General features: G+C 35.4%; 1 protein-coding gene across 1 annotated transcript in view; it reads right to left on the minus strand.

Moving 5' to 3' along the window:
- Positions 1–19721, minus strand: part of LOC140153754 (uncharacterized) — a 75992-nt gene extending 56271 nt beyond the window's left edge. Inside the window, exons 1-8 of the mRNA XM_072176603.1 lie at positions 19612–19721; positions 14971–15265; positions 13699–13770; positions 8767–8880; positions 3475–3585; positions 2206–2256; positions 1045–1170; positions 350–466 (exon numbers count right to left, since the gene is read on the minus strand). Coding sequence (XP_072032704.1) covers positions 350–466; positions 1045–1170; positions 2206–2256; positions 3475–3585; positions 8767–8880; positions 13699–13770; positions 14971–15214 — 835 coding nt within the window. The 5' untranslated portion in view covers positions 15215–15265; positions 19612–19721. The remainder of the gene's footprint in view (positions 1–349; positions 467–1044; positions 1171–2205; positions 2257–3474; positions 3586–8766; positions 8881–13698; positions 13771–14970; positions 15266–19611) is intronic.
- Positions 19722–21739: the final 2018 nt, after the last annotated feature.

The raw sequence follows: 21739 nt of genomic DNA on the forward strand, positions 1-21739 counted from the left end.
AGTAAAGTAAGATTTTGGCAAATATTACCCTGGACTGTCAGTTAACACAGCAATATTGTTAGTTATAGCAGTTACTGCTCTTTTGTATAAATTTGTGCAGATAGAGAGTTTACAAGTTTACGAGGATGGAGCAAGTTTAATTTCTGGTAGGGGGTGAAATTTATTTAACCCTAGTCTAGTTCACTTACTTGTTCCAAATATTAAAACTATATAATTAATCACAATGTAGCAGACTACAGATGGAAGTTCCAATCAAATAATATGGCATGCTTCAGATTTAAAAAAAAGATAAATACAATATAACAGAGAATACCATATTGTTCTTTAGATAATACATCAGGTTTCTTACCTATATAACACGTTGTTCCGGTTAACCCTGGTGGACATAAGCAAGACCACGATGTTGTACCAATACATGTTGCACTCGGATGACAAGGATTACCGTTAGCAAGGCAAACTGCTGGACCTGAAAATATAATAGAAATATACTTAATAATATACGTGACTCTAATTGGAAGGAGGAGATTTCCAGTTAAAGGGCATTTCGTGATCCACAGCCTCATCCCCCACTTTTCTCAAAAAAGTTGACATTTTATATCACTGGAAACCTCTGGCTACATAATGTTTATGTACCAAATATTTCTTGCAGATTAATTCGTTTAGCAAAGATATCGTGAAATTTGAATTTCGTTCTGCTGCACCAGAACGAAATTACAACGCATTGTCTATGGAGCAGTGTAATACACATAATCATGCATAACTCGCGAACGCAAAATCGGAATCAACTGAAATTTTTGGAATAGGTTTTTTTTCGTGGATATCTACTGAAAAATGACATAAAAAGAGGATGCTAGGATCACGAAATACTCCTTTAATATGCAATTGCAGTTTTCAAATTGCAAGTGTCATGCTGAAGTACTTTTGGCCATAGTATGGTTCAGAATTGTTTAGAACTGCATTTTTAGCTAAACAACGTTCGTGTAATAGGTACTACAATAAGTAGTCGGTTACATAGCCTAATACAATGGTTTGGTATAAACTTACTGTTTTCGCAAAGTTGTCCGTACCAACCCGGTTGACATAGACAAAAGAATGATGATAAATCCTGTGCGATTAAACATGTTGCTGCATTGCCACATGGATTACTGCTACAAGGGTCTTGTGAAGGCTCTGACAAAGAAAACAAAATATAACGATAATTGCCATTTGTTCTCAATAATGTATTGGTCACAATTTATTCTTCCATCGTACATGTATAAGTTTGTTTGTTTGTTTGTTTGTTTGTTTGTTTGTTTGTTTACCCAGGTTGGTCCGTGAGGGACACATCCATGGGGAATCCATGGACTGTTCCAAGCTCATACAATAAAAATACACAAGCCTGGATAGCCAGTGTAGGCTAATAAGATGCATGCTGGCCCAGATAGCTTTGATAAACAAAGCAAGAAATGGAAGAAAATAGCAAGGAGAAAGGAGAGAAGGCCACTCCCAAACACAATTGTACAATTTTACTCTTGGCCCTAATTACTTCGTGAGAAAGGACATTTGAATTCCAAACTCAAGCCCCGACGCAGCTCAGAGTCGATACATAAATAAAATATTTTGGTATTCTCTTAAATAGACCGATTGAATATTCAATCAAAAAGATTGACTTTTCAATCTAGCTGTCCCAAATTAGAGACAAATCGTTTTCGACTAGATATATTCAATCGGATGATTTGAATTTTTCAAACTTTTTTTCAATCAAAAGGAGTGATTCTCAATCTTTTACAATCTTTTAGCGATTAAAGTTAAGGGCAAATCTTTTTCGATTGAATTTTCAGGAGAAAGGATTGATTTTCATTGTTTTTCAATCTTTTGCCGTCCCAGGTTAGGGACAAGTCCTTTCCAGTTGAAAAACAATTGAAAATGTTCACTCTAAAACAGTTTGAAATCTCATTCCAAACATATGCAACACATGTCATTTGGCAGTACATTAGGAGTAACACTTGATTAAATAGTGAAATTAGTCTACAAAGAGAGTTATAGTGAAAACAAAACAAAAAAACAACTATTTTTCAATCTATTTAGATTGATTGCTATCATTAATCGTTAAAAGATTGATATATTTCAATCGGCCAATTTCAGACAAGTAAAGCAAGATTTTGTGTGAAATAGATACAAATAAATAGATCTTCTTTGAAAATTACATCTTAATCACATACTTACCGGCAGTAGTTTGCGCTAACGTTGTAGGTCGTACAGTAGTGGTTGGAACATCTAAATCAATATAAAGTTTGTTTATACATACTTACAAAATATAATATGTTATTTCTATGATTACTCATAATAGCAATATCAAGACAAGAAGTAATTATACACATAATTTGGTTGGTTAAAGGTAACAAAATTGGGTTGGAGTAAAACGTTTATGGTCAATGGTTAATTATGGTATGATGAAGATAGTGTCAGCCACTCAGTAGAATGATATGGATATATACCCGAGGAACTACCACATATGAATGGACGAGATTTTTCTATATTGGGTAATGTACTGTTAGCAGTGGCAACGAGGTAGGGAGGGGCAAATGTAGGGTAAACCGATGTAGGGTAAACCGACGTATAATGAAGTAAATAACAAATTTACTTAGGGTTGTGAATTCTTTGCACAAACAGTTTCTTACTTTGACAAAAATGGTCCAGAGAATCCGTTATTACAAACACAATATGACAGCCCAATGGTATTGACGAGGCAAAGACCGTCATTGAAACATGGGTTGGGACCACACGGGCCACCTGATACTATATAACCATACCATATATATAACAATGTTGGAAAAATTAACTTTTGCACAGTTTACATAATTTTAACGAGGATTTTTTCCTTTGGAATTTGCCATAAAGAACGCTGACATAGCTAATAATGAAGATTATTTGGCAAACAAATCAGAGTAAAAACGTCAGGATAGAATTTTAGGATTTTATTACAGATCGATTATGAAGTTCAAGAGTTCACATTTACGAGCTCATTAAATTCCTTGTTTTCAATTAAAATAAAGTGATTCATTTCAAAAGTAAAATACCAACTCGTAGTCTTGTAATTCGCTATTCACGGCAGCTACAAATTACTTTTAGATTTTGGTACTCATTCGGAATTCTTTTCAATAAACATCACAAATCAATGTGGTCAGCTACCATAGCAGGAAGTCACATAAAGTACACGCGCTGTCAAAGGGTGCTATACTAGACCAATGTTAGTTCCGAGACATCAAAAAATAAAATAAAAATGTAAACATAATGGCAAATTGTTAATTTTTAGAAACATTATTAGAAACATCAACCCTGACCATTTTAAAATAAAAGTTATTTGTGATCTTTTTTTATATAATATTCTTACAGATATACCAGCAATGTATTTGGCCAATTCAATTTATAACAAATTAACACAGCAAATGTTTAAAATATGATATACTTCGCACAAACAGTTGCATTTCTTACTTTGACAAAATGGTCCAGAGAATCCGTTATTGCAAACACAATATGACAGCCCAATGGTATTGACGAGGCAAAGACCGTCATTGAAACATGGGTTGGGATCACACGGGCCACCTGAAACTTTTTATCGTAAACCCTTCACGAATAAGATATCGTCACCGTTCCGGCAAAACCTCGTAACTTCAATAGCTGCTGGATGTTAAATATGTAAAATAGCTTGCAATATGATATATTGTATTGTACATATTTAACACATAGCAGCTATTGGAGGTTTTGACAGAACAGCGATGTTATATGAAACGCTGTACATGTCACCGTCAAATAATCAGCTTACCATGACACTCTGTTCCTTTACCCTGATTGGGTATGTAAGCCCTTAACTACTTTGACTCTGGCCGGCAATTGCTATTTACAGAATAAAATAATAGTTCCAATATATGACATTCCAAGCTCGATAAGGTACATTGGGACCATGTTAAAGATTGATTTGACTTTTGGGCAAGAACGTGCTTGATTTCATTATCAGAAAAACAAATCCGACATTTTTACCGTAGTTCTCACGACCTAGTGACTTTTCAGTGAGTCGTATCACATCGTAATTAACCTCATTGTAAAAAAACGCAATCAACTGTTTCAAATTCGAATGCATTCATGTATGACAAAGGTCTATCTTACAGGCGCAGGTACCTATTTTCAGTGCGGAAACAAGCATTCTTGTTGTGCGCTAAATCTGCATGTATTTATAACTTTTAGGTATTTCGGAAGTGTAGTCTCGTTTATAATTATTTATTATCTATTCCAATTCCAGTGACACCTCATTAATTTCCCTTGGTATTAGCATTTTATTTTGTAAAATCAATATAATAGGGTTACTGCTAGTTTTCATGTCCCTCCAGTGAACTCTGCACCTAATCCTACCCAGAACAATGGGCTATTCCTGTTAAAATCCACACTACCCCTGTGGAAGAATTAGCTAAAGCCTTCCTCAGAGGGAGTATGAGTTTTGAATAAAATAGACAGTTTATTTATTTATTTATTTATTTATTTTATTTATTACTAGCGGGATACCCGCGCTTCGCGCGGGTCCCCGCTAGATGAGTAAATGGGAGCGATCACTAAAACAGGAGGAATTACTGAAAAGGTAGAATCATTGAAAGGTAAATTTTATTTTTCTAAACCTGTCCCTTCTTGCATTTCCATTTTCTTTTCAGTTTCTTCTGCACGGGCCTAGTTTGTTTCCATTAAAACAAAATGCTATTTAGCTTGTGATTTTCCGTTTCCATGTTATTTATCTATCTAGGCCTAACCCCATTTCCATTATTTTCTAAATCTATCCTTTCTTATACGTTTCCCTTTATAGCTTCATTTTTATTAGCTGCTTAGCTTGTGATTTCCCGTTTCCTTCAGTTGTTATTTATGTTTCTTATTTTTCCTGATTAGTTTATAATTTTAACTTCTTTTTTTTTCCCTTAATTTTCCTGATTAGTTTCTTTCTTTCCCTCTTAATAGTTTGCTCCCGTTTCATTTAGTTACTATACTGTAACCATAACCCGTATAATAGGCCTACCCGTATCTTTTTTGTCTTCTTCTTTTTTTTCTTTTTTTTAATTCATTTATCTCCTTTCTTTCTCTTCAGTTTCTTTTGCATAGGTCTATTTTGTTCCCATGCTGCTTAGCTTGTGATTTCCGTTTCCATGTTATTCATTTATTGAGCCCCGTTTCCATGCATTATTTTATAAATCTACCATTTCTTACATTTCTCCTTTTAGTTTTGGCATTTTTCTACGTTTTATTCCCATTTTTCATATTTCCTGCTTACCTTGTGATTTCCCGTTTGAATTTTATCTATTTAATTCTATTCTCATTATTTTAGTTTTTTTACATGAGTTATTTATTTATTTATTTATCTTTCCTCTCGTATCCTCACGATTTTTTATCATCTTGGCGGGTAATCTCTTAATCGAATCCAGTACCATGCATATAATCCACAACCCGACCCATCCATAGGCCTACCTTTTCAGTTTTGTCTTCCTTTCTTTTCTTTTCTATTTCTCTGGCACGGAAAGTTGGTCTGTGCATATTATGCACCCCGTACGTGCGCGTCACATTGCTCAGTAGCCCATGGAGTACGCCGACGTACTAACGCCAACGCGCTGCTGCCAGTTAGTTACGGTACGCGCTACCACTGAGTTTTGACAACAAAAAATCCCGGGAAAAAAACCCGGTTTTAACCATATTTTCACTGATTTTGAGGCCAATTCTTGGTCTTGACAGTTTTCAACCAAATAAAGTGCAATGCGTTCCCGGTATATTCCTTAATCTCCCGTATGAATTTGGCTGTAAAACTAAACGACGATTCATAGGCCTAGAATAAATAATAAAATTCACGCGACGTAGCCTTAATCTCTTGGCTGCCAACTTCGGTGCAGTGGCGGAAAATGGGGTGCGTAGCTCTGCGTAGGGGCGAAAAGCTCGTAAGATCATTCTTAAAGTACGCGATGTTGTGCATCTAGATAGCCTGAATCATTTCTTGGCCACCTCGCAGTTGGCAGAAAACAGGGCAATGTTGCTCTGCGTATGGTTTTTTAATGGAAATATTATTACGCGGTTCACACTGTCCTTATTACCCATAATGCCACTGCATGCGATTTTGCATAGCAACACGACAGTTTTTTATGTTATTCTCTTAGTTACCATAATGTTTGCAAAAATGAACCTCAGATGGTTTAATGGCAATATGTACCCGATCAATGTACGAATAAATCAGAGCTGAAAGTGAAATCATCTCTGAGTCTATTCGCGCACAAGATTTAGCGACTTCCTTTTATTTATATAGATATTTAATTCTGTTTTAATTATTTTGGCTTCATTTTTCTTATATTTTCTGATTAGTTTTTAATTTTAGCTTTTTTTTTTTTCTTACGTTTCCTGATTAGTTTCTTTCTTTCCTTCTTTATTTTGCTCCCGTTTCATTTAGTAACCTGTATAATACCCGTATCTTTTTTGTCTTCCCTTTCTTTTCTTTTTTATTCATTTTATTCTTTCTTTCTTTTCAGTTTCTTCTACATAAATCTATTTTGTTCCAATAGATATGCTGCTTAGCTTGTGATTTTCCGTTCCCATGTTATTTATTTATTGAAACCCGTTCATATGCATTATTTTATAAATCTACCCTTACTTAGATTTGTCCTTTTAGCTTTAGGTTTTTTTTTCTATTATTTTGTTCCCATTTTTCATATTTCCTGCTTATAAGTTATAGCTTGTGATTTCCCGTTTGTATTTAATTCTGTTCTCATTATTTTAGCTTCCTTTTTCATGAATTATTTATTTATTTATTTATTCTTTCATTTTTTTAGGTTCCTTCCTGCCTCCCGTATCCTTACGATTTTTATCATTTTGGTAATCTCTTAACCAAACCCATTACCCCTTTTTGTCCTACTTTCTTTTCTTTTCTGGTACGGAAAGTTGGCCTATGCATATGCGTCTTCCTTTTATTTATATAGATTTATTTATTTATTTACTCTAATCCACAACCCTGTACCCATAACCCATCCATAGTAGGCCTACCTTTTCAGTTTTGTCCTACTTTCTTTTCTTTTCTATTTCTCTGGCACGGAAAGTTGGCCTATGCATATGCGACCCGTGCGTGCGAGTCACACCCCTTGTACGCCAACGCACTAACACCAACGCGATGCCAGTTAGTTACGGTACGCGCTACCACTGAGTTTTGACAATAAAAAGGCCCGGGAAAAAAATTCCGGTTTTAACCATATTTGTTGACCGTTTTCAACCAAATAAAGTGCAATGCATTTCCCGTATATATTCCTCAATCTCCGGACGATTCATAGGCCTAGAATAAATAATGAAATTGTACACTGACTGTCTGCACCCCGGGTCTCCACGCAGGCACTATCACCACTCTAGACTACCAGACCACTGTTTCCTACGTTACCTTAATTAGTGATGACGCAAAGACCTGATTCATGCGTCGTAGCCTTAATTTCTTGGCTGCCAACCTTGATGCAGTGGTGGTAAATGGGGCGCGTAGATCTGCGTAGTGACGAAAAGCTCGTAAGATCATTATTAAATTATGCGCTGTTGTGCATCTAGATAGCCTGAGTCATTTCTTGGCCACCTCGCAGTTGGCAGAAAACGGCGCAATGTTGCTCTGCGTATGGTTTTTTAATGGAAATATTATTACGCGGTTCACACTGTCCTTATTACCCACAATGCCACTGCGATCGATTTTGCATAGCAACACGACAGTTTTTTATGTTATTCTCTTAGTTACCACCAATTTTTGCAAAAATGAACCTCAGATGGTTTAATGGCAATATGTACCCGATCAATGTACCAATAAATCAGAGCTGAAAGTGAAATCATCTCTGAGTCTATTCGCGCACAAGATTTAGCGACTTCCTTTTATTTATATAGATATAGGTAAAGCCATAATACAGGGGGAGTATGGGTTTCAAAATGATTAACCCTGACCAATTACATTTGAAAAACATACTCCTCCTGTGGAAGATATTTCCCAAATCTTTCACAGGGGTAGTGTGGATTTTAACTGGAATAGCCTAATATGCATGAATGAAATGTCACTGGGGTTGGAAAAGATAATAAACGTACCTTCATTTATATCTCAAAAGTGTAGAAGTATACTGACTCATACCTTGATTATATACACCAACGTTAAGTGCATTTTGCAATCTATCTATCTACATATAAGTTTATATAACTCATACAAAGATTCTTATCATTTGATTGGCCAATTACAGTTGAATATTTTTGCTATTTACAGAAAAAGACTATTGCACTCCACGCCAGTGCAATTGCCCATTTTCCATTGCGCTACCATGGCAACGCTGACAGACGCGGGTATATCGCGAACGGTGACCACCTCGACTCGCCAATTATAGGTGTGAGTGTTGCTTCTAAAATAAATACAGTTTGTAATATTTTGGTAATTTATTTTGTTTTCCTGGTGATTTATAAAAAGTGGAAGATAAAGATTTTGTATGAGTTATATAAAACAAAATATTAAATGTTGAATGAATATTGAATGTTCGGTGAATATGAACTGTTCCATTCAACTCGGCAAAGCCTCGTTGAATGGAACAGTCCATATTTCACCTCATGAAAATACTCTTACCATTGTACTCATAGTCATAAACATTAAATATTTGTATAATAACGCTAGTAAGGGATCATTTTGATAAACCCTAAATTAAAAATCCTCAAGTCATAATTGCATTTTCATCATTTTGGTGATATAAATCGATCGTTTTTACATACCTGCACAGTTTTCTTCGTCACTGTTATCCCTGCAATCTACATAGCCGTCACATACCCAGACCATAGGGTAACATTGGCTTAAATCTCTACATTGAAATCTATCACCACAAATACCTGGACAAACAATTGCATTACAACAATGTTAAGTACCTGACCATAGCAATGGGTTATTCTAGAAAATACGTGCACACCTGCACCTATAATATAGAGGACTTCAGATTTCCAGGCTTTTTGACCAGTTGTGATTGCTGGAAATCCAGACATTCGAAATGCCTAAATACAAAAAATAGTTTTCCAGGCTTTTCCCAGTAACATTGGTAACTGGAATTTTAGCCGTTTCAGGATGCAAATTTCCAGACATTTCTTTTATTGAAAATTTACTTTCTATAGCCCAATACTAATTTTTTTTAACCCCAACTGGTTTTTTTAACCCCAACTGTTTTATTTTTTAACCCCAACTACCAAGCTTTCGTTGGAAATACCGTTTACCAAAGGGGGAAGCCTCAGATTTACACAAATAGATATTGTATTGTATGTTTGCTTCTTTGGTACCATAGGATAGGTCTCTTCTTTCCATTGATACCAAACTACGTACCAACATGCCTCGTGTCACGTCACAATGACGCCATAATCTCAGACAATCTTCAAAATAGCAGAGGTTTCATTCAATATGTGTACAGCCTGTCTCAAAAACAATTGTGCAATTGAAAAGCGCCCTCTTTGGCAATTAGAAAATACCGTTGTGACATAATGCTTACATCAACGTCACGGGCGCAGTCTTAGCTCTCAAATGCCGTTTGTTCTGTTCAATTTGCTTGTTCCAATTTCGAGATATGTTTATTTAACAATGAAAGGGTAAAATCACAATTGTGCCACTTTTACTAGAGAGATGTACATGTAAATCAATGATAGCTGATATTGATGCGTCTAATGCACTCCCCCTTTCGGGGCGCATACATTAGACGCATCAACATCAGCACGCGTGCACTATTTTGTCTAATATCTCTCCCAACAAGTAATACGCGTTCATTAACCTATAACATGTATAAGTGCGCAATATTTGTTTGTCTTTTAACATGTCTAAAATTGAGAACATTATTTACCATGATAAAATCATTGACATGCACATGTATTTAATTTTACAGCAGAATGTGAAATATTTATTTATCTTTTAATCTCTTTTAAGTGGAAAAAGAGAATCATCATTCCTGCATCATGATAAAACAGTAAAAACAGTAAAAACATTTTGTATTATGTAATTGATGCATTCTTTTGATTTCACGAATAAACTTGATGCTATCACTGTTACATGTAAAGCCCTCTTCCCTAGTAAAAGTGGCGCAATTGTGGTTTTACCCTTTCGTCTTTAACTAAACATATCTCGAGATTAAAACAAGCAAATTGAACAGAACAAACGAATTTGCGAGCTAAGACTACGCCCTTGACATTGATGTAAGCAATATGTCACTACGGTATTTTCTAATTGCCAGAGAGGGCGCTTTTCACTTGAGACAGGCTGTACAGTATAGGCAAAAATTGAATGTTATACACAATTTTCAACAACTCTTCTTATTCCTTTATACAGGAGCCAAGCGTTGTTCATCCGTGATGAATCCACACTTTTCCAGTAGCGTATACGCGAACGCAGGGTTACGCGTACTCGTTACGCATGAGCGCGTAAAATTCGTCATGTCTGAAACTTAAGTGTAAACACTTTCTTAATTAAAGTAGCAGCTAAACATTACCGCTTCATTATTTTGTTTTATTGCTGATAGGCTATCAACATAGAAATCGCCGATGTTAAAGGTTGAGTGGCAATATACAAACGGATATTCCTAATAGAAAAGTCATGAGAATTTCGTTGTTGAGAGGGATTCAATCACTCGCGTCCGGCGCGTTTGCGTGGTTTACTTCGCTCGGGCAGCTAAAGCTGGTTTTAGCTGCCTTCGCGAAGTAAACCACGCAGACGACGCGGACGCATCGTTGTTAATCAGTGATGAACAACGGTGAAACATGATTGAATCCCTAAATATTCTTTTTCAGGTTTTTGGATTAGAATAGAAGGACATTACTATCACCATACTATTAATACAATTTGTATTCACATGTAATATCATCTGGGTAGCAACCATCCCTTCTCTACAGTTCGACTTTGATCTTTGATGTCATACGGTAACCCCTTTTTGACTACCCATTTTATCGTTAAAATGAACACAACGGATATGGTCCTACAATTACATGGAAGCATTTGGTCACTTCCATTAGCGTAGATGCGCAAAAGGATGAGAACCGTTAGCACGAAAGTGACAAACAACCGTTTGGGTGTAGTAAAGGACCAACCCCCTCCCCTTGGTAAGTCGAGGGTTAATTTTCTGTAAAGGCATCCATTACTTTGGGCAATATATAAGACACACATAGAAATTACATATCAAAACTATGAAGTAACATGGTTCTAATATTTATGGTTCTAACATCATTTATTTCTATTGTTTCAGAGATGCATATTATAAGTTGAAAACAAATAAAGATCAATAAATATAGGAGTTGATGGGTGGTGTTTTTCGAATGTCTAAAGTAAATGCGTGCAGATTGAAATGGAGTTCTAATTCACTAAAGTTGTCCTGGGCATAGAACCCGACATTTTTATAGGGTATTAAGGATTTGGGAAAGGTGGGAGACTTTATTTGAATATATAAAAAGGATGTAAAATAAGGCAAAAAAAATCAAGTTTAAATTAAGGTCAGCTTTGGATTTGTGTCTTTGTTTGCGCATTGTATGCTCTCATTCATTCAACATACAATGTGCCGTAATGATGCCCATAAAATTTTTAAAAATTAAAGACTATTGAGCATAGCATTTATAGCAAGTTTCAACAACTGAAATATTCAATCTCGTTCCAAAATTGATGACTTTTTTACCTTATTGAACTTTTTTGTAGCTTTGACTAACACACTATAGACGAATCCAAATACACGCATTCCTACACCTGACTAGCAGCCTTTAGTTGGGTAGCCGTCGGCTACAATGCACTCAAAATGTGAAATGATTCGGCCTTGGCGGAAATTTTAAACTGCATTCCATCACCCGTTTTACACCTTCCGCGAAAACACAGGTAGACAAAAGAATAACACAATACAGTTCCCTTCGACAAAACACACAGCATGGTCTATTCGCTGTTGAACATGTTGAAGTGACATAATAATCGGATTAACTATACGCGGTATCTATGCATTGATGTACTTGCGAGCAAAAGGACATGTATGGATAGATGCGACGGGATTACCTGCGGAATTATCTCCATTATATATATTATTAGCTATTATTCTATTAACCCTCCTCGTCCTTGCATCTTCTCTAGGTGTTAGGCGGCTTTTATTTGCACAATTGGACGCTCAAAACACCAGGTTGGTGCTAACGGCTACCCAAAGATGTCCGACCAAATCCTGACCATGACTTGGCTACTTGGATTCGTCTATAGACGAATCCAAATACACGCATTCCTACACCTGACTAGCAGCCTTTAGTTGGGTAGCCGTCGGCTACAATGCACTCAAAATGTGAAATGATTCGGCCTTGGCGGAAATTTTAAACTGCATTCCATCACCCGTTTTACACCTTCCGCGAAAACACAGGTAGACAAAAGAATAATACAATACAGTTCCCTTCGACAAAACACACAGCATGGTCTATTCGTTGTTGAAGTGACATAATAATCGGATTAACTATACGCGGTATCTATGCATTGATGTACTTGCGAACAAAAGGACTATGTATATGAATAGATGCGACGGGATTATCTCCATTATATATATTATTAGCTATTATTCTATTAACCCTCCTCGTCCTTGCATCTTCTCTAGGTGTTAGGCGGCTTTTATTTGCACAATTGGACGCTCAAAACACCAGGTTGGTGCTAGCGGCTACCCAAAGATGTCCGACCAAATCCTGACCATGACTTGGCTACTTGGATTCGTCTATAGAAAGGTACACATATTATGTGACAATGTGACAAAGTGAATATGACAAAGTCGCATATATATTCCATTAAGATAAATTACATTACTTTACAATGACAAGTGATATCATGAAGGGTTGTATACTAAATAACGTTCACAGACGGTAAAACCCCATTAATCATTAACCATTGTAATCATGATATGTACAGTTTCTAGTTACTTATTAGGGTTGTTTACTTCTTCACACGCTTCTTCTCAAAAGTCAAATAACATCCCATATACTCAAATTAAATATATATATTAAAATGATTAAAGGGGTATTTTGTGATCTACCCGCCTCATTTCAGGACATGTTTCAATTTCAATCCAATTTCACCCATTCCTACACCTCAATGGAAGCCATAGCTGGGTACCCCTTTGGGTCTATCTCACCTAAAATGTGAAATGATGCGGCCTTAGCGGGGATATTAAACTGCATTCCATCACCCGTGTTACACGTAGACAAAAGAATGATGAAAGTTTACAACACAATACTGTAATACAATTTAACATCGATTTGTAAGCGGATTTGATCCACCCAATTGCGCAATTACAACACCGGTTTGGCGGGGGGGGGGGGTAATCGCCGAATGAATTCTGACCATCACTTGGCTTTGTTGTAATTTCTGTCTGGAAAGTACAAATTGGACAATACATTTTGTTTAACGACCGATTCTGCAAGAAAGGTTATGCTCACCAACAAGTATTTCTCATCATTATGTAAATCTAAACTGTTTTTGAGTAAGTAGAGGATAAGGCTGCATGTGGATCACGAAGTGTCTCTTTAATGATCATAAACTTTATGTTAAAAATCGTATTCTAACTTCCTTGCTAGTGACATAAGGATATAACGTAATATAATATACTAAACGATCACCGTAAATTAGTATAAGGCTATATTTAGTTCATTAGCAGGGAATTTATTTGCTATTCTTACCTGATTGCCTCGACTTTCTCTCTAATACCGTATGGTCTTTGACATTAGTTAAATTGACCTCTTTTATGACGTCTGAAAATAAAAGAATAACAAGTTGTGGAATATGCCTCACGTCTATTTGTTTAGTTTCCAATTATTGCTTATTCAGTAAATAATTTGCATTGTTCGTTTGGTATTTTCACACAATTCTAATGAAGTTTCACAGACTTAAGTGAGCATGCGCTCAAACTGACACGTATTATTGAATGGTAAAATCTGTATCATTCAGAAGAATGGAGTAAGTAATCCGGAAAGTAATTCTTTTGTTGTTTTTTCGTAATTACAAACGTATAATAGGACTTATGACCCTTGGGTTACTCAATCGGTCTAATGAACTTTTTTCCTTTTATATTTTCAACTTCGTTCCAATACTCCATCATTCCTAGGTGATTTCATTCACACTTAGTTTAATAATATACCGTGGCTATAACTATAATTGTGGTTGTTTCTGACAAAACAAAAACAATACTCTAATAAGCAAACGTTGTGCTCCTCGACCAATTACCATTAAATCGTACGAGTTTTGGCAAATTCTGCTATGCATACGATATTGCGCAGGCACAAAATTGCTTACTTTAATGAATGAGATTTAACAATGCTCGATAAATAAAGCGGATTATTTGAATAGGCAAATAGGAGTTTGCGAATAAAAAACAGGAATGGCAAATGTTGATAAACGAGGGATATAATTGGAGAATGTCCGCATACCTTCATCTAAATCTAATTAAGTGATGAAATCAAAACTCGACAGGCGGTTGACCGCCGGTTCCGTCCGGTTCCGTCAGGTTTGCATTGCTTAAGTTAAAGTTAAATCCATCCCAAGCCTTTCGGCCCATTGAGCAGCGCCTATCTCCGTTTCATAACCATAGGCCACATGTCTGCAAGCAGAAAAGCTACAGCAGGGGGTTAGCCAACTGGTAGCCATGTGCTTAACTTTCCCTACTCCATTCTTTCAATGCCGAACGCCTGGCAAGAAGGCAGTAGGTACCATTTTTAAAGCCTTTGGTATGGCCCGGCTGGGATTCAAACCCGCGACCTCCCGATCGTGAGGCGGACGCTCTAACCACTAGGCCACCACGCCGGCATTGCTCAGAACAATAGAAACCGGACGGAACTGGCGGTCAACCGCCGGTCGAGTTTTGATTTCATCCCTAACAACATCATACGTGATGCAGTAAATCTCGAGTTATGAGACCATTACTTCTTCACAATAACAAACAAACTATCCCTTACCTGAATTGCCAACATGTTGTTTCAGATTTGATTCGTAATTCCAAGCACCACGAGCTAAAAGATATAGTACACATCCAACTAAAGCGAAGGAAAGTATAAGAGTTATCAGCAAAAATAACTTGAAAACTTGGTGACCTCGTATATGCTGATTTTTATGTTGATCAAGTTCGTCACAATTAGACGTTATATTCTTGTCCTGAGATTTGTTAGTACTCTGTACATGGTGGTCATTCCACGGATCCATCTTGGTTTGTATTCCACCTTGCGACACGTGGTTTGCCAATACGAATGAGGGCTAAAGGAAATAATGATATATAGTAATTGTAGATCAGATATAAAAACAATAGCATTACAAAAACGGTTTGATAAGGACGTGCAATTATTCGAAGATATTTCACAACAGCGATTCACTACTTTTTACTGCATGTAATGATATCTACTACTCTTTTCAGAGCCATCAATTTATAACAAGCAGTTCATGATACCAATTATCGAGGACTTAAAACAAGAAGAACTGGGTACTTGTAAATTAAATTCACCAATTTAGAGTATATATTTGGCTGGCAAATTACTTAGCACTTTATTTGTACCAACGTTTCAAGTTCAGGCAGTGATTTCTCTATTTAAATCTTTTCAAGGCACCGCTCTTTTCAGAGCCATCAATTTATAACAAACACTTCACATCCCAATATCGAGGACTTAAAACCAGAAGAACTGAGTACTTTTTTTGTAAATTAAGTTCACCAATTTAGCGTATATCATGTATATATTAAGCGTAATACTAAGTACTTTATTTGTATAAAATATTGGAAGATAATTATTTTTGTTTAAGTTACAGATTTTTGAAAAACAAAATTTCTTAAATATGTAATATTAAATGAGGTCAAATCAAATTATATGATGCGACGTGATATGATATAATGTAGTATGAAATGAGATAATGAAATAATTTAATAAATGTCTAAAAAACATTCGAAGATATTATTTTGGCTGTAACAGATTTGTCAAAGTCAAAGTTTCTTATGTTATCAAATTTTTGGAAATAGCTGAATCTTTACACCATTGTTATGATGTTATAGTTATGCCACTTCTTATTCGGCAAACCCTTTGAAGCACTGCATTAACACAAACTCGCCGTAAAAATCTATGCCATAATAAATAATTATAGTATTATCTTGACCTACACATTGACCATATTGACACAGTAACATAACAAAATAACAGAGACAATTCAACTGGATGAAATTGCATTTATTCTTTTAGACTGCTTCTTGTTTAGATAAATAGGTGAGCCACTTACGACTAAGGCTAAAATGGCCAAGGTAATTAGATACGAAAATTTACAAAAGAATGTTTTCTGAAATCAAATGAAGTAAACTTTTTGGCAACTTTGCATATAATACAAGAGATCTAAATTAACGGCGATAGACCTTGTTGTAAAAACAGAACAGGGAACCATAATGATATTTAAATTATCAAACAATGGTGTCACCACATCTGTTTACACTTTAATTAATTTATAGTATAATATCATACTTATTCTTAAACATATTTACTCAGACATACTGGAATGTTTCCTGGTTAGTAATGCTAAATTCTAATAAGAAAATATTTGTTATGTTGTTTTGAAAATCAAATGCCGGGTATTCTTTAGATTTTAAAAAATGTCAAAGAATTCGAAATGCTACTTCGTCTCAATTCATAATAAGTTTTGACCACAATTTAACACAGTTTTAAACACAGTTACGAATATTCTACAATAGATTTCCGTTGACTTTAATGTTCTACCATCAGACTTCAGAAGTACCTCTCTCAAAATTCTCTCTATTTAATTAAGCATTTTGTTCACAAGGCTTAGGCAGCTCTGACCCTACTGACGTGCCAAAATTAAGCTAGCCTTGTTCGTAACCGTGAACAGAAATCTCTTATACCCGAGGATATGTTTTTGTTGTAGTTACTCAAATCCATTATACCTTTTGTTATTAAGACGCTCGGTAAATAGTACTGTTTCTTTTACAAACCCATAACACTAAAAGTACTTTTTGGTGGTTTCGGTAATCGTATTCTTTCTTCTTTTTTTCTCAAACATAGATGGCACTAGGAAGTCTGTGTAGTTAATGAACCAATGAAGTCCAGTCGCAATTAAAAAGTAGCCCCAAGTCGGACAGGTGTTTGATAGAGGTGGAAAAAATTCCGGATTTGTGAATGGCATCGAAAAGAGGTTAGGTTCATTGAAGGGTTAATACAACTCAAATATTCAACATTATTTGAACTTTGAACCTTTCAAGAAATGTATAGCCCTTGCCCGGTTGAAGCTAATGCCGTTTTATTTTAATGTTGCACGTAAGTGACAGAGGAGGGTGTAATGTTTTCATGCTAAAGGGTAGATATGACTCATTTGTGTATTTTAGAAAACGTAATATTCAAGTTTGCAAATAATCATCCAATCCATAAACAAAAGAGAACATCATTACATTTGGCAAATTAACCAAATCTCATGTGTAAATATTTCTCTTTGGGATCTGACTGGAGGTGCACTAGTTCCTCAGGTGAACATTTCCTTAGTCCGATATGGTATTAGACAATGACAATTCCTAGGAACAATTCCAAATATCATTTTGGATGCGAAATTGTAGGGAACAAGCGACGCAAGGTCGACAATGCATCACACATTTAACGTCTTGTCCTAGTCCGACTACAAGTAGAATAAGCAATTGATGGGGAGACCTGGTTTTGATAGACAACTGCAATGTTTGAACTTCCTTATAACTTTTCTAAAAAAGACAAAATGATCTTTCAATCGTGTTTACTTATTTCTTCAATGTTTTTCCAAGAATTGATCGCAGATAATTAAATTTATTGAAAAATAACACTTTGATGTTTTGCAATAGTTCATTCTACAAATCATATACTTTGAAAACTTGCTTGATTTATTTCAGTTATATTTATTTCAGGTATATTTTATTAAAACACTCAAATAGCAGCCACAATGGCTGAATTGCATGGTGAATTACAATAATTACAATCAAATTTATATAAAGAAAGGCAGATAATAATAAAATACATACAAAAAACTTGAATTATTGCACAATACATACTCAATAAAAATTTTAAAAGGAACAATCAAAGAATTAATAAATAGCTGTAGCTCATACTCAACCGAACTCACCCCAACACCATATCTCAAACACACCCCTGCCCCCCCCCCCCCCCCATACCCACCTCCACCCACCAACATCCACTGATGCACTCCTACACTTACCATTGCACAAAAACTCAACCTAATAGAATGTCAATGTGACGGCATAATAAAAAGATATAATAATATGATAATATGACAGGAGAGGGAATTGCACTTAAGGGCTTGGGCTACGAAATCATACCAGCCCCTCCCATCCATCCATTCGCACAAAAAATGAATCAAACCAAATCACTAGATGGACAGGAGAACACTAAGCATGATTCAGGAGTTCAGCCATATATGGAACTGAATCTTTTGGTTTTCCACCTGTAACTTATTGTTATTAATGCGTATTATACTTTTTTGTTGCGTTATATACTTTTTACAAAAGTATTGTTGTTTCAGCCCTCTTTACAAAATAACTCAAGAACCACAGGACCAACAAAATTATATCTGTGATATTTGAATTCTCCTACATAGTCACTATGAAATGATCAATGCAATTTTTGCTAAAACTCACTACCATTCGCAAGATGCTGTGAACTACCAAATCGCAACAGTTTAAAATAGTTGCTAACCTTAAAGCTTTAGCATGTTACTTCTATAAATAGTTATTAACGGTTGGTATTGATATTGTTCATTTAGTTCCTATACTCTGCTAGGGAAATAAGTCCCCTTTTACACCATGACGTGGGTTTGTATAAGTTTAACCCAAAAAAATAACCAACAAAGAAAGTTGAAGTATAAATAAAGAAATCATATATTAGTCATAATTTCCGATTGGAACATTCCTGTATTGTGTGTAATTAAATCTGACTGCATTTTGATATTAGCTAATAACAATACATTTAAGAATGGTCTAACACTTTCTACCATTCTTCACACACTATAGGCCTCTGTGTTAAAGAAACCGTTTTTGTATTGTTTTATTAATTACTGTTGTATTTACTATCTATTCTAACTCCAGTGACATCTCATTAATTTCCCTGGGTCTTTGGATTTATTGAAATAGGTATTGGCATTTTACTTTCAAAAATCAATAAAACAGGGCTGTAGTGCTAGCGTTTATGCCCCTTCAGTGAACATATGCCTAATTCTACCCAGGAAAATATGCATGAGGTGTCACTGGATTTAGAACAGATAAATAATATGATGTGATATTATAGGACCTATACCATCATAAAGATACAACGTTGTCAGTTGATTGTGTGCACTATCTATAAAAATCAGTTTCAAAAGGTAACATATGTACAGAAGGAAGCAACAATAGCTTGGTTACGAATCGACAGACCGAAGAATTTAACCTGAGATAAAAAGTATAAATAAGTACAAATATAAATAAAATATAAATACATACTTACTCCGTTTCTGCATCAACTGTTTGTTCACAATTGCAAGCTTAAGATATTTCCATTTGTATATATCCCGTATCTTGATTGTATCAACCAAATGCGGCTTACCTTAAGACCAAATTGGTATATCCTCTCTCTCGTTAACGACGGTTGTTGACCCAATGAAACACCTAGTATCTGCCACAATGAATTCGATTTTTCATGGCTCGCGAGTTTTGTTGCCGGTAATAGTAGAGCCACACAATACACCTATGGCTTTGGGTGACGTTTCTATAGACTCCAGCGCTTTCAATAAGGTCATATTTTTCAAAGACCAAGATCATTTATCAAGTTTGCTTTCTTTTGGCAAATAATATTACAGGATGATGCCACAAGCAGAAAATAAAGTAAATATCAATTAGGTAAATACGTACAAATACCGCTACAATTGCTTATCACAAAAGAGCAATTGTCAACTTGCAAAGGCTATCAAATAGTTGGTTGAATAAAAAAAACCGGCCATACAGATTCCATTTCAATATTTGGAGAACTGCATTACAATGAGATTTGATTAATGTTAAAAGGTAATGTAAAGGTAATATATTGGGAAATAAATCGAGGGTGGACGTAGCATAATAATTGTAAGATACGTTTTATACGTAATCAAAGTAATTGTTGCGATGATGAATTTGGTTAACAAATTATACAAATATTTAAAATCGTAATTTGCGATGCTTTGTAAGAAATTATTTGTTTAACGGTAAAAAATAACACACTTATAATAAACTTTCTCTACTTCTGTAATTGTGACAAAAATCTGTCAAATTCTGACTATGTTAATAATTTTGTTATTGTGGAATGACATTGACGAAATTCACAATAGATTTACGGGTGTAACAACAAAGAATCACACTGGATATAATACGGATGTCTCTTATATCCCTAGTTGCAATTAGTTCAAATGCGTACCCACCTTTGTTATTAATGACGCTTAGTGAAGAGTCTAACACATGACTTAAAAGTTTAAACAGAAGAAAACAATACAACCATGAAATTCCTTTAAACAATGAAGGACAATGTGACAAACCAAACAATGGTTTGGTATTTCAGTGTCTGTAATTTTGTCTTGAAAATTAGTAAGTATTATTTTTGGTGATAAAGCCATGTATACGTAAAGTAGCGCACAATAGACGCAATACAAAAGAAATCATGGCCGAACTGGAGGTAGACAAAGGGGAAAGTAATAATGTCGTTATCGTATAAGAATGTTTGACGACAGGTTGCCTAACATGTTACCCTTAACCCGAGTTCCATGCATTATGAAAATTAAACCACATATTAAAACAGGAAAGTTACCATATTAAAAGATACCACTACTTTGTTTATCTGATTATATTTCCACCTGAATAGGTTGGTAAACAACTGTAACCTTTACGGTAAATAAGAGTTTTGATATTCAAAAAAAGAGTTCATTTAGCACCCACGTTTACCATAAGCATGATAAAGTAGATTTGTACACACCATGGAGTTGGCCTGATTTACATTACACTATACCAATCCAGGGGGTTCATTTTGGTATAGGGTCCTTTTTTCAAAATGTCCCCATTTTTTCCGGAAAATAACCGGAAATTTTTATTTTCCTGTTTTGTTTTGTTTTGTTTTGTGTGCGGGGGTGTGTGTGAGTGTGTTTTGTGTGTTTTTTATTAATTTATTTATTTAGTCTGGTCGAAAATTTATATGAATGGGTGATGGGTTCACTAAATTCTCAGCAGCACATTCTAACCCAAACCAAACACGGGGCTAAACCCAGCAGCGCGAGCGTAGCCAGAACTTTATCAGGAGGAGGGGCAAGAGCGGAGGTAAGGTAACTTTTAAGATGGGCAAATTTTGGTGAAACTTGTCAAAATGGGCTAAAAAGTACCAAAAGGGCACATTCACCCACTTCTGAGACAACAATGGATTATTCCAGTTGAAATCCACACACCACTTTCATAAGATATGAGCTTAATCACCCACATACGGTGTGTAGATTTCAAATGGAGTAACCCATTCAGGTAACCCCTTTTGAAATTCACACCTGTGTGGAAGATTAAAGTCATGTCTTCCATAGGGGTGTATAAATTTAAATTGGAATGGCCAATGGCGGAAAGAAAACTCACTCTTCCATATGCACGAATAATTTGAGCTACAGTTACTAAATGTCCAATAAACGGACTATGTCATTTAACCAATCTCGACACCTTTCTATTCCTATCAG

Source organism: Amphiura filiformis, chromosome 5, assembly GCF_039555335.1.
Source record: "Amphiura filiformis chromosome 5, Afil_fr2py, whole genome shotgun sequence".
NCBI lineage: Eukaryota > Metazoa > Echinodermata > Ophiuroidea > Amphilepidida > Amphiuridae > Amphiura > Amphiura filiformis.